Source organism: Tauraco erythrolophus, chromosome 10 (assembly GCF_009769465.1).
Source record: "Tauraco erythrolophus isolate bTauEry1 chromosome 10, bTauEry1.pri, whole genome shotgun sequence".
In the NCBI taxonomy this organism is placed as follows: Eukaryota; Metazoa; Chordata; class Aves; order Musophagiformes; family Musophagidae; genus Tauraco; species Tauraco erythrolophus.
The window spans coordinates 4,721,379-4,734,428 of NC_141474.1; the positions used below are offsets into that span (position 1 = coordinate 4,721,379).

A 13,050-nucleotide genomic window follows, 5' to 3' on the forward strand; every position below is an offset into this window, starting at 1 on the left:
CTGTCACCCGTTACGTCAGAGCCCTCTGGGAAGGCTTGCGTGTCCGTGGGGATCAGTGCGTGGTCAGTAGGACCAGAGACACGCAATGGTCCCTCTCTGCCTCGCTCCCCCCCGCCATTGTGGAGGAGGGATGTAGCAGGCAACCCAGAGTAGCTGTGCGATGCTCTAAGTGAGGGACGATGAGTTGGTCCTTATTTCTTTCCCCATGTCTCCCTTCCAAGCATGAGCTTCGGCTGTGTTGTCAGCAGTTCTCGGAGGAGACCAGACCCTGTAACGCAGGGAGAGACAGGACCTGGACCACCCATCAGGACACTTTGAGCATCATCTTCTCCCACTGAGATCTTCCTTATGACGATCTCTGTAGCCGAGCCCAACACAGTGGACATACAGTCACTGACTTTCATGAGTCTCTTGCTCCTGTAGACACTAATTGACAAATCTTCAGATTCACTTCTAGCCCCAAAGAAGCCCAGCTAGAAACTTTGCCCCCCCACCAGTTGATTCTCAGAAGCTCAACTTGCCAGCCTACACCCACCCCATAGAGGCAGCGGGTAGGGAAGGTACCTGGTTCCAGCTGGGGTTATTGCTGATGGTTTTGTGCTGCAAAGAGACAGAGGAAAGCAGAGAAGGGACCACAGAGCAGGAGCACGGACGCCTCAGTGTGCCCTGGTGCAGCCCCACTCTGGGACCAAGAAACCCAAGGCTGCTTGGTTGCGTCCTCCATGCATGGCCTGTGCCAGTGGAGCCAGGCTTCCAGCCAGGGTTTGTCTGGCTCGGGAGCGATGGAGAGAGGGTGACACAGTGTGGAGAGACCAGGGATTTTCAAGGCATCCTTTGGCTTTCGCTAACTTTCCCCCCCCCTCCAGCCTTTTTGTCGGGCATCTCTTTAAAGTTATGTTTGGCTGGAGGACAGGAGGAAGGGCAGAGGCACCTGGACATCCCATCAGTGTCCAGGCAGGAGATGCCTTGTCCTTCTCCAAGCCCTTTCCTGATACCAAGTGTCCCCATCGCCCTGTGGTGGGTCACCTCCTGCCTTGGCCTGGCTTAGGCAGGGATCTGGGCAGGGGGGACACAGACGATGGGCCTCATCTCCTCTTGCAGCAGGGACATGCTGATATTTCTCTTCTGGTCACGTACAGGTGACAACACACAGAGTTTTCACCCAAACACACTGTCAGATTGGCTGAGAGCTGCAATTTTTTTGACAGCGACCCATTTTTCAATCAAAATTTTTTTAAAAAGCTAAAAAAACAGGGAAATATTAAAAAAAAAAATCCCTTTGAGACTTTTCTGGTCCTGATGCCCCCAAGAAGGTGCATCTCGGGCAGCCTATCTTGCTCCACCACCGCAGGGAAGGGGCAATTCCAGGGTCCCAGCACCGCGGGAGCAGGGGGCATGCCAGCTCCCAGCCGGTGGGGACACAGGATGAGGGTGACAGGCAGAGGAGGGAGATGGGAGAACTTGAAGTCCTGGCATCTTGGGATCCCAAGCCCCTCCCTCCCTGGTGCCCGTGGTACCTGGATGCCTGTGTGTTTAGATGCCAAATTTTTACCTTTTTGGCCTGAAAACTCCCCGTCTGGGTGATGGCTCATCCCTGCTCACCAGTGGGTGCGGGAGGGGAACTGGAGGCGCTGGCTTGGCTGCTCCGGGTTTGTGCTTCTCATGACCAGATAGCTTCTACCTACCGAAATATTGTTCTTCTATAGCGACACTGAGCGGTTTTTGTCCCCTTTAGGGTTTTATTCACAACGGAGGCTGCTGCTATTTTTATTTTTTTGTATTTGATAATTATTTTTTATAAAAATCTATGAAAAATAAATAATCTTCTCATCCTCCACCTCTTTGGCCTCCTTTTTTCACCCAAGGTGGGGCCGGGCTGGGGGTGGGAGGTGGCTTGGCTGCTCCCAGCACCTTCGGTCCCACATGTCCTCCTCTGCCCCAAACTACGGACTCTCCCAGCACTGTCCCAGCCTGGTGGCAGAGCTCCTTTGGGTTATGGGTTGGGGTGGGACACATCTCTCCAATGCCCTCCCTATTCAAGGCTGCCACCCAGGCAGCTTTTGCTGTGCCACCAGCTGCGCGGACGCTTCTGCAGATGGTCTTCTGCTGGTTATGCCATGAACTGGTCCATTGTCAAGCACTTTTTGTAATTAGGGTGGGGGTGGGGGTTGGGAGGGGTGGTGTGCGTGTGTGTGTGTACACCACCTCCTTGGGGATAAGGAGCAGAGGGTGGCTCACATTAGAGCCATGTGGCATCATGTCAAGAGAGTTAAAACCAAAGACAATCAAAAAAGTGCATGAAGATTTGGGGAATTTTTATTTTTTCTTTTATTTCCTATTATTATTATTTTTAAGCAACCAGATAAGCTTTGTACATATGGACTGGGAAATGCCAAGAAGCCCTGCATGAGGTGGGTAGCCGTGCCCCTGCAGCCACCTCCCCATGGGATGATGGTGGGCCCAAGGCACCCATCTCCAGGCACTTCAGTGCACCGGTGGCATGAAGCATGACAGGGACCAGGGTGAGTGGATGCCATAGGACCAGCTCAACTGTGTCCTGTGGATGTCCCCAAATCCCACAAACATCCTGTGTCACCAAGGCAGGGGACATCCAGAGGGCCCTTCTGGGTTAGGACTTTGCTTTGAAGATGCCCACAGCTGCCATACCTGGGCATACCTTTGGACGAGGGCCACCTGGAGCATCTGGGCCAGCTTTGAAAGTCCCACCATCCCCGTGCTGGAAGGCTATCACGCTGGCAGCACAAGGAGGGATAGCCATGAATCTGGGAGGATCAGCACCTCTCCAGGAGGCTTTCCCTGTCACAGTTCCCAATTCCTAATGCTTCTTGGCTCGCCAGGTCTCCCATGGGGCTGGGTACAGAGCCACCGAACCACGATGGGCTGCAAGAGGACCAGCCTGCCTGCAGATGCTTTCTCAGGGCCCACAGGGTAGCTTACTGGAGGAAATTCTGCTTTTTATAGACTTTGGGGAAAGGGTTTTGCAGGGTTTTCCTTCTTCCCACTGCTGTCTTTTCCACTGTTCAGTTTTTTTCTGGTGTACACATCATAGGTACTTTTTTACCCCTTTTTTAAGACAGTTTCAAGCAAGCAGATAAAATGGCCCCGGAAAAAAAGTCAGGTTGGTTTCACAGAGCAGAAAAAGAGCAGAGCCCCTCTCCAGCTCATGCCTCCTTTTGCTCCGCACCAGCCTCTCCTTCACTTCTGGTCTTTTCACGGACTCTCTCATCGCTCCCCAGAGGAGAAAGAGCATCTCCTGGTGACATCGGATGTCCTCTGTGAGGCAAAGCTCCCCAGATCATGCACTCCCACTGGGTCAGATTTGGTCCCATGAAGGACAGTGCATTAAGGGGCTCCACAGCCCCAAGCAACCAGGATCCCAGCTGTAGGTCTCGCATTTAAATCAAGAAGGGCAGCTGTCTGTGGCAGTAGGCAAGTGAGGAGCTGTTTTTTCATCCCGTCCCCTCCTTTCTGCCAAATACCCAGCCTCAAGGCAAGAGAGGCCAACCCCTGTGTCCCCAAGATGGGGGGACACGTAGCTGAGCAAGGTCGTAGCTCCTTCAGAAACACAACCTGGATTTGAAAAGCTTTGTCAGCCATCATAATGGAGGAGACCATGCAGTCTGCTCTGGTTCAGGAACGGGGAAGCCACCAGGATGGTGGGGACAGGGTGCTACGTGTGTGGGCTCCAGCGCTGCCACGTCATTCATGCACGTGTTGAAGTGCAGCAATCCCTGCTGGTACCTGCTTTCTGAAGATCAATAGGGACTGTTGGCCAACAACAGCCCTTCCAACATGCACGCACATTACCAAAGCCTTCCTAAATCGTGCTGGTGATGCATCCCTGACAGCCCACGTCACCCTTTTTGGGGTGGCTTTCTCCAAACCTCCATCACTTGCAAGCCGGATGACCCTCAAGATTTTATTCTGGCAAGGTGTGATGAGCCAGCCGTGCCGAGATCTTCGGTGAGCAGCTCAGGCTTGCGACCGTGCACCCCGCTGCCACGCGGCCCCTCTCCTCCTCCTCCTCACGTCTCGTTCCACAGCCACAGGTTATTGTGCAACGAGCTGGTGGCAGCCACAGCACTTAACTGCATGGAAAATAGCAGAAGGAAAGTATTGGGTGTATTTTTAGCTTATTTTCCTGCAATTTCGCAGTGGGAAGAGAAAAAAAAAAAATCAAGTTGTTCCATGAGACTTAACGGTCTGCTTTCCTATGGATTCATGCACTGTTGCCCCTAAATTTCCCCTCTCCCATGTCCTCCCAGCCATCCTGTCTGCCCGCCCACAGTAATCCCCACCTCTCCCTGGGGCTCCCACCCATCCAGCAGGACAGGTGGCAAAACGTGCCGGGCTTGACCAAGGGGCGAGCCCCTACGAGTGCTGATGGCCCAAGCGCTAGGCACAACGCTGCACCGTAAGTGACTTTTAAGGCATCTGTTGCAAGCTCTCACCTCTGCTCAGCCACTGTTTTTCACATCATTTGTAGGACATTAATATTCATGATGCCACCAGTCGTCTGCCAGATGGACCAGGAAGGTCTCAGGTGGTGACTGACCACCAGCTAGCACCACCTCATTCACCTTATATACTTCAAAAGAGGCTAAAAGGAGCTTTTTTTGTTCTCTGCTCCCAAATTCCCAGCGTCCACGGAGGTTTGCAAAGCAAGGACTGAGAGCCCCTTGCCGAGGGTCTGTAAACACAGCCTTCCCCCCAAAACCCGAAGGTGCCTGCAGGCACCTGCCCCTTCCCACGGCTGGGCACGGCTCCGGCTGCGTGCGTTGAGCGGTTCGGGTCTTGGCGAGCCCAAGGGGCAGGTTGGCTAACGCTAAACCCGCGTGAAGACGCACCCGAGCCCCAGGGCTGGGAGTGTTTCACCCTCTACCAAGAGATGACATCAACTGGCCCACAACTATAAACAAACACTGCAGTTCGCCAGAGCCGCGGATTACTAACAGCTCCGTTTAATAGTCAGTTAAATTATCATCTGGAGTTTTACATAGTGTTACAATGATTGGTTTTTTGTTGTTGTTGCTGTCGTTTAAAACCTCTTTTTTTTTTTTTTTTTAATCCCTTTTTTAAGTAATCCAGAAGGGTTTTGTGTTTCTTGCCGCGTGGCTATCTCACCCTAAAGCACCCTACTTTCAATCTACAGTAGTAAAACGTCACATTAGAGTTTTTAAGAGAACATCAAGGAACATGAATTGTAGCCATCTTTGTAAAGAAAAAGGACCGAACCATCTTTATATGTTAAATAACTCCACGACAAGTAAAAGGTAGTAATGCTATTACAGGGGTACGGGTGCAGCAACGAAAAGATAACAACCCAGAGGTTCATCTCAGGTGAATGATCGCTCATTAATTCAGAAATAAAACAAGAAGAGAGGGCGGGGGGGCCGGGGAAGTTGTAGAAATGGATGGAAAACAGTGTCTTCTCCAGCTTTCGTGTGGTTGGCAGCATGGGAAGAACCAGGAGTCCAAGAGAGAAAAGACCATGTGGACCCAACGGTTGGACCCCGCGGCAGAAACGTGACAGTGGCAGCTCCGCGGGGAAGGGCATGCCTTGGGGCTCACCCACGGCTCTTTCGGGTGAGCAAGCCCCCACGTGACACATCTCACCAAGGCCAGGTCTGCAGCCACGGTGCCACCCCCCCCACTCCGGTCTGGGTCCCCACTGCAGGCAGCTAGTGCTTGGCTGAGATGGCCTTATGTATTAATTGAGGGATTTTGGTAAGAAAATCCAAGTTTGGGCAAAATTCTGAGTCAGAGTGAGGAAGCCAAGAAGGAAGCCTTCACAAAGCCAGGGCCATGGTGAAAACGGTCCCCTCAGACATGCCACAGTGGTAGGACCTTCCGGCACAGCCGGTGCAGCAACACCACACCAGACCACCGAGCAGAGCACAGCCCCGGCAGCGGAGTGCGCGGTCCGTCACGGCACGGGGTTCCCGAGTCCCATCCGGCTGAGCAAGGGTGCTGCCACAGGACCTGGGATGGGTGGCTTCCCCCTCGCCCTCCAGGGTGGTCCATCTCCCAGCCCATGAAGAAGCTGGGGCCGAAGGAGCAGAGTCTGGCCCAGCCGGCTGGCGACGCCGTGGGGTGTTGGTTGAACACGCAAAGGGCTTGGAAATACGGTGGAAGCGGAACAGAAACACCTGCAGGGCCCCAGCGCAAATCTTGGGGCCGGATGGAAAAGTGATCTAGGCAGGTGGGAATGCGCGGGGTGTCCCGGATTTTCCTGGCATTGCTCCCGTTCCCGCTGCTGCACCTAGTAAGCAATAAAAGAGAGGAGTCTGCTACCCAAAGGAGAACAGTCTGCGTTCCATGTCAAGGCCACGTAAGCGGAATCACTTTGGCGAGCAACCGACTCGCGCCCAGGCCAGGGCAGCCTTCGCCGGAGCATCCCTCCAAGGCGTGCCTTGGAGCAGAGGTGCCCTTTGCCCAGCCCTGGTGGGCCGCCTGGCTGGAAGTTAAAAGTTGTCTCAGCATCTGCTGGGAGAAGCAAGAGGATAAACCAAAGTGTCTTGGCCAAGATGGCCAAAGAAGGTGGCTGAAAGAAAAAGGAGCGCTGGCTCAGCGTGGATCACCTGCCCATGTGTACCCGCGCACGGAGACGGCGCTGGCCTTGCTCCGAGCCACGAGCCCACAGCAGCATCAGGCACATGGAAATATAAGGAGAAACACGTGAGAAAAAGCCAAAAGGATCCATGTAGACTTCCTTCTTGCAGAGAGCAGGTGTTTGCCCGAAGAACCCTGCTGGGCGCGTTCCTGACACAAAGGGCATGGGGACTCCCGGGTAGCACTGACTGCCAGTGTCTGTGCCCAGCAGCTTCCCGGGCCAGGCCAGCTGCCCTCGGAGGAGAGATCTGCCCATAAGGAGGGAAGAGAGAAGCACCGCATGGTCCTGCAGGAAGATACCGAGATGCCGTGGAGGAAATCCCGCTCGGCAGCGCTGCCGGCTGTGACTCACAGCAGCTCCCGCTCGGTACCATGCGAGTATTCCAACCGCGTCCTTGGCAGGTGGCAGGAAGAATGAGGTGGAAAATCAGGAGAGACAGGCTGAAAGTTGCTCCTGCCAAGACTGGGGGAAAAAAAAAAAAAGGAAATTTTGGTCGGGAGAGGCATCGTAAAAATCCCACTGTGGGGCTCCTGGCTTGTCCAGATCAAAGGTGGTAAGTCCAGAGGTGCCTCCTCTGCAAACAAGGCTGGAAGGTGAAGCTAAAAGGAATCATTTGCTGCCTACAACGCTGTCCAACAGAGTTTTGGAGAACAGTGTGCCCAGTGTCCCAGGACAACCCCAGTTCTCTGGTTTAAAAAAGGAAAAGTCACCAGTGAGCGGTGTGGATGTGAGCCATGAGAACACGGGCAAGCAACACCCGTAGAAGCTGGCCCACCACGTTGTGTCAGCAAAGCCCCCTCTGGCACTGGCAACTGCAGGACCATCCCACACGGTTTCGTCCCCTCGCCACGCAGAGCCTGGTGCAGAAGGCAGCCTCGGCCGTACCACCTGAGTGCTGCACTCTTGGCTGGGGCTCTCCTGAGCAGTCGTTGGCCATTGCTTCAAAGTCTTTATCATGGTGGGCAAATAAAAAAAATAACAGAAGGGATTTTTCAGTTGACTTCCTAGGAATGCTGGGCCCACAAGAAGAAAGCTGATGGTGTCTCCAGCTGAGTGCTGGCCCTGAGGCCACGCTGCCTTTGCTCTGTAGGACTCTTCATCTTCACGAAGATGTAGGCTTTCACCATGACAGAAGAACCTGAGGAGGTGGGCTCACCAATGCCCACCCTCTTTCCTCGCCCTAGCTGGTCCTGAGCCCTGCCCTGCAATTGCACTATCGCTCGGCCAGGTCTCACCCAGATCTCCTGCTTTGCACTTGTAAGAAAAAACACTCCAACTCTCTTGGCCACTCACTGGCTGCTCTGCTCAGCCATAACCATGAGCATCTCAACCCGACCTGCATGTCCTGCCTCCATTTTCCCAACCCTGCTCCCCCATCCTGGCTGTGTCACCATGTTTCTCCTGTGACTGGTGTCCCCCCTCACCCTTAGGGACGGTCCCCACAGCCAGGGCAGGGACGGGGCAGGAGGAGAAGGCTGTCCCCTCCCGACCTGCCCTCTCCACCGATGCTGAGGAACCTCTCGGCGAAACAAATAAAACAAAACCAAGAAAACTGGGTCCCACAAGACTTCTAACTAGAGAGGCTTTCGGCCAAGTCGAAGAAGAAACTAATACTGAGTCAGCCCTGCACAGAGCGGCCGGTTTCGCTCCCCCGTCCAAATTATTTTGCCTCCAGAAACATCGGCGACACCCTCCCCCCCGCCATAGGTCCGTGTACAAAACCCTCACGAACGCCCGTGGGAAGGCCGGCGCGAGAGCGGGCGCCCGCAGCCCTCAGTAGTCCTTGTCACCATAGTCATTGTACAGGACGCTCAGCGTCTGCTCCTCGCACGTCTTCTTGAGGTCCCGGCTGAGCTCCGACCAGTCGAGCCCATAGGGCTTGATCTCGCTGTAGCGGCACGCTAGGTACTTGAGGGACGAGCGCTGGAGGCTGATCTTGGGCTCTTGCAGGAGGCCGTTGCACCAGCTGCTGAGGTCCCCCAGCTGCGAGAGGATGAGGCCAGCCTTCCTGCAGCCAGGGTGGGCGAGGGGAGATGTCGGGGGGATATGGGGATGGACAGCGAGGGGGTGGTGGGAGTGATGGAGACACCACGGGGGGATGGTGGGAAGGGCGGGAGGAGCGTATGAGGAGAGAAGAGCAAAGATGGTTAAGGACAGGGCAGGAGCTCCTGGATGGAGAAGAGACAACGTGAGAGTGGTTGAGCGGAGCCCAAGGCTGCCGGGATGAGGAGGGACGGCCAGGCTTGGGGGGACACATCAGCCCCGCGAGCCTAAACGCATGCAAGAACAACCCCTACCCAAGAGGTGCCCATGCCACCACCATGGTGCTGGACCTGCTGTGCGGCTCTTGGGACTCACCTTACACCTCCCTGCCCTGTCCCCCTTTCGTCTTCCACCCCGCAGCATCCCCACCACAGGGCCAGGTTTGCTGGGGAGGGGACAGTCACAGGTGTAGCTGTGAAACCCCCAATGCTCCTTGGGATGGACATCATCAACGACCCAAACGGCATCACCAGTCACTGCTGCAGCTCCTGGACCCCAAATATGATAGGATGGGCAAGTGGGAGCAGGGAAGAAATGCTAAAAGGTGTCAGGCATGACCTGTGTGGCCAGCCCAGGGCGATGTCACCATGCGTGTCCTCTCCATGAAGTGCACATGTTGCATGTTTGGGAACCACACCGGTCACTCATGGCTTGGTGTCGGACACCTCCAGTGACATGGCAGGGAAAGGGCAGGCACGCCAGGAGCATCACTCCTTCGCCATCGCGTGGCTGAGGAGGATGTGATGGAGACGAAACGCACAGTATTGGGAACCAGCACGTTGGGACAACCGCTGAGCATGAAGGAGATTTAGGAAAAAAATCCACCCGAGATATCACGCCCGGTTTGAGGGGGTCTGGAGGGAAGGCTGAAGGTGAGATAAAAATTATGATCCTCAATATCACAAGATACAAGTACAAGGAATGACACTCCTGGTACAGGACTTATGTTGTTTAGTAGCAGTTTAGGAAACGTGTCCCACAGGACAGCGTGCGAACTAGAAGGAGTATACTGAAGCACACAACATGGGTTTGATCCAAAAAGCTCTAGGAGAGCAGGGGATGTGGTAGAGCTCCTCAGTTCTTTGCGTGAGCCCCAGCTGCAGAGAGCAGAGTGAGGAAAGGCAGCAGCTCATGGCCACAGAGCTTCGTAAAGAGCCACAACCCAGCCAAGGAAGCCAGGAGAGAAGGTCGGGTGACTGAGGGAGAGGAGGTCCAGGAGGAATCCATCTTCAGCAGAAGACGGACAGGCAGGGCAACATAGCCTTGGGGGGCACTTGTTCTGGTAGTGAGAAAGTGCTAAATTACCAGCTCCTTATGTGGGATGAGATATCGGAAGAGCCCAGAGGATCCTGGCCAATTATGACCTAAATTGTGTTCTCTTCTTTTCACGTTCTTCCTCTTAAAATTGTGCTCCTAATGCTTTTATCAAGAAAAACAGTTTGTTCAGATCGAACGCATTACGCTCATTTTAAATTTGTCCAGTGCTCTGGGTGATCTCCAGGGAACCTGGAGGTGACAGATTCAGATGAAGCATCTTGAAGGTGAGTGTCGCATGTGACTGGAAACCCAGTCAAGAGTTTAAGAGTCTCAAGAGCTGGGAGAAGTTTCCTAGCCGGCTTCAAAGTCAGTTGGTGGGTTAGTGTAGACAGGGAAGAGAAGGTAGGTCCCCTCGGTAGCTTTCACTCAGCATCTGTTCAGCACAGAACAGGCAGCGGAGACCCGATCGTGACACTGAGGAAAAAAACCCCTCTTTGTCATATTCTTACTTGGATAAGAAGAGGTTGTGCATGGAGCACATGGCTGTGTTGCGGCTGGTTTGACATCTCAAAGGTACGTGTACCAACCATGGAGGAACATCTACAGCCCCTCCACACCTTCCTCCAAGCCAGACGTACCATGGGAGAGCTGCTTGGAGAGGAATTAGTTTACCCCAGGCCCAGTCAGAGCCAGCCTTGGCTTTCCTGGAAAGGAAACCCTTAAGAGGTCCATCATGAAGGTGGCTACAACTCTAAGGGGCCAGTCTGGAGCTGCTGAGAGGTTCTCCAGCTCTGCTGCCACCTGCTGTCACCCGCAGTGACACCTGCAGCCCTGGGGCTCACATCCAGAGCACAGCAGAGAGGTGAAGCTGCTTAGCACGGTGCTGACTCTGGAGACAGCCACCCAAGCTGGCCAGTTCTTCCAGATGTGAGAAGGTTTGTCTTGGTACCCACATCTAGACACCTCGGCAAGGTGCTACGACTGCTTCTCTTCCTCCAGTGTCACAGGTACCCTAACAGGAGCATGGAAGATGCCCAGGCAGGTCATCGTCATGCACTCTCACTTCCTTCGGCCCAGAGCCAATGTCACCGAGAAGGGAGGTGAGCGCACCCCAAGCCAGCAGCGGCAAGAAGGCGGCACAGCCACGTAGAGGAGGAGGAGGAGGGATGTGGTAGAGTCAGTCGTGTGGGTCGGCATCCAGGACTTCAAAGGAGCACCAGCAACAGTCTGCTGACTAAATAATGTCATCTGTAAGTGATTTGTCCTGTCACCACCAGTCTGGGTGCTTCGCCCTTGCAGACGATCAAACAGGAGGTCTGCTCTCCAAGATGTGTCATCACCAGAACCCGCTGCAGCTGCCTGAATGTCTCTTTCCAAGTAGTGTGAGCTGCAAACACTTCATTAGTGACTTGCGTCAGCCCATCCTAAGCGCTCCAGCTTTTCCAGAGGGTGGAATTAACCCTCTGGCTCGTAGATTTAGGCAGCAAACGGTAACTTTCGGGCAACTGGGTGGCATTTCTGGCTGCTCCGTGCCCATGACCCTCTGCCTCGTGGGGCTCCAGGAGGCAGCTTCCACCCCATGTTCTAGTCCTTGGTCTCCTCACCGACACAGTGACACCAGTGCTCAGCTGCGGCGACGGCAGCAGCCATGTGACGACTCCAGTCTGTCACGCGAGGAATTGTATGTGCTCCTCATGCAAACCATCACAACAGATGTCAGATGGTCTGGGCAAACCGGGGCTGGATTTCACATCTGGAAAGGGAGACAGAGCGACATCACCGCAGCTGGGCTCAAGACGGAGGTGAGACGTAAGTCCACGCCTGCTGATTCCACTCGGTGTCGTGGGAATGAAGCAACTGTGGGCAGAGGAGCGGGTGGGAGCCTCAGCCTTAACACGACCCCACACGCTGGGATGTTGCTACCAAACTTTGGCCAGCAGGTCAAGGGAGGGGATTCTGTCCCTCTGCTCTGCTCTTGTGAGACCCCTCCTGCAGTGCTGCGTTCAGCTCTGGGGTCCCAACATCAGAAGGACATGGGGCTGATGGAGCGGGTCCAGAGGAGGCCAAAAGAATGATCCGAGGGCTGGAGCACCTCTGCTATGGAGACAGGCTGAGAAAGTTGGAGCTGTTCAGCCTGGAGAAGAGAAGGCTCCGGGGAGACCTTCTAGCAGCCTTCCAGTGCCTAAAGAGGCTACAAGAAAGCAGGAGAGGGGCTTTTGACAAGGGTGTGTAGTGACAGGACAAGGGGCAATGGCTTTAAACTGAAAGAGGGGAGATTTAGATGAGATCTAAGGAAGAAATTATTTACAATGAGGGTGGTGAGGCACTGGAACAGGTTGCCCAGAGAAGCTGTGGCTGCCCCATCCCTGGAAGTATTCAAGGCCAGGTTGGATGAGGCTTTGAGCAACCTGGTGTAGTGGAAAGTGTCCCTGCACATGGCAGGGGTTGGAACTAGATGGTCTTAAAGGTCCCTTCCAACCTAAACCATTCTGTGATTCTATGATTTCTTAGAACTTAAATGGGAAAAGGGGAAAGGGGAGGGACCCCCACTTTGTCCCAGGGAGTGGAGGATCTCTTAGGAGTTTCCCACCAAAGCTGAACCAGGAGACATGCCTAAGACACTAAGAGCAAGACGACCACCAGCTGCTTGCTGAGTCTTTCTGACCACCTAGCAGGGGTTGGGAGGACAGAGAAGGTACATGGAGGATCTCAAATCCTCTGCTAGAAATCCACAAGTGGTCACCTGGAGAAGCAGGGCTGGAAGACAGCTAGTGGTGAGACCAGCAAGAGGAGGTGTGGGGCAGGGGGTAAGGTGGAGGCCATGCATTTCATCATAGACAGGAGCTGTTGCTGACATACATTTGAAGTAATCCTGATTTCTGGATGGGCTCAAGGCTCCTGTTCTTTGGAGGCCAGATGCTATGAAACATCACTGCAGCCTACACAATGTCCCAGCCCAGCTTGCTAAACTGACTGGAAACACCCACGTTACTGGGAAATCACGCAGACAAAAGCAGATGTTGAAGGACATGGGGAGAAGGGGACATCTGGCGGCCTCCGTGAGCCCAGGGCACGAGGCACTCCATCCCCAGGCAGTTGGAGGGGCTGCAGTGACC

The 13,050-nt window shown here is 54.3% G+C and overlaps 1 protein-coding gene across 3 annotated transcripts in view; it reads right to left on the bottom strand.

Moving 5' to 3' along the window:
• Positions 1–8,407: 8,407 nt before the first annotated feature.
• The window catches only part of ASTN1 (astrotactin 1), a 47,081-nt gene continuing 42,438 nt past the window's right edge, over positions 8,408–13,050 (bottom strand). For all 3 annotated transcript variants that reach the window (XM_086617211.1, XM_086617212.1, XM_086617210.1), the window contains exon 23: positions 8,408–8,642. In XM_086617211.1, coding sequence (XP_086473337.1) covers positions 8,408–8,642 — 235 coding nt within the window. The remainder of the gene's footprint in view (positions 8,643–13,050) is intronic.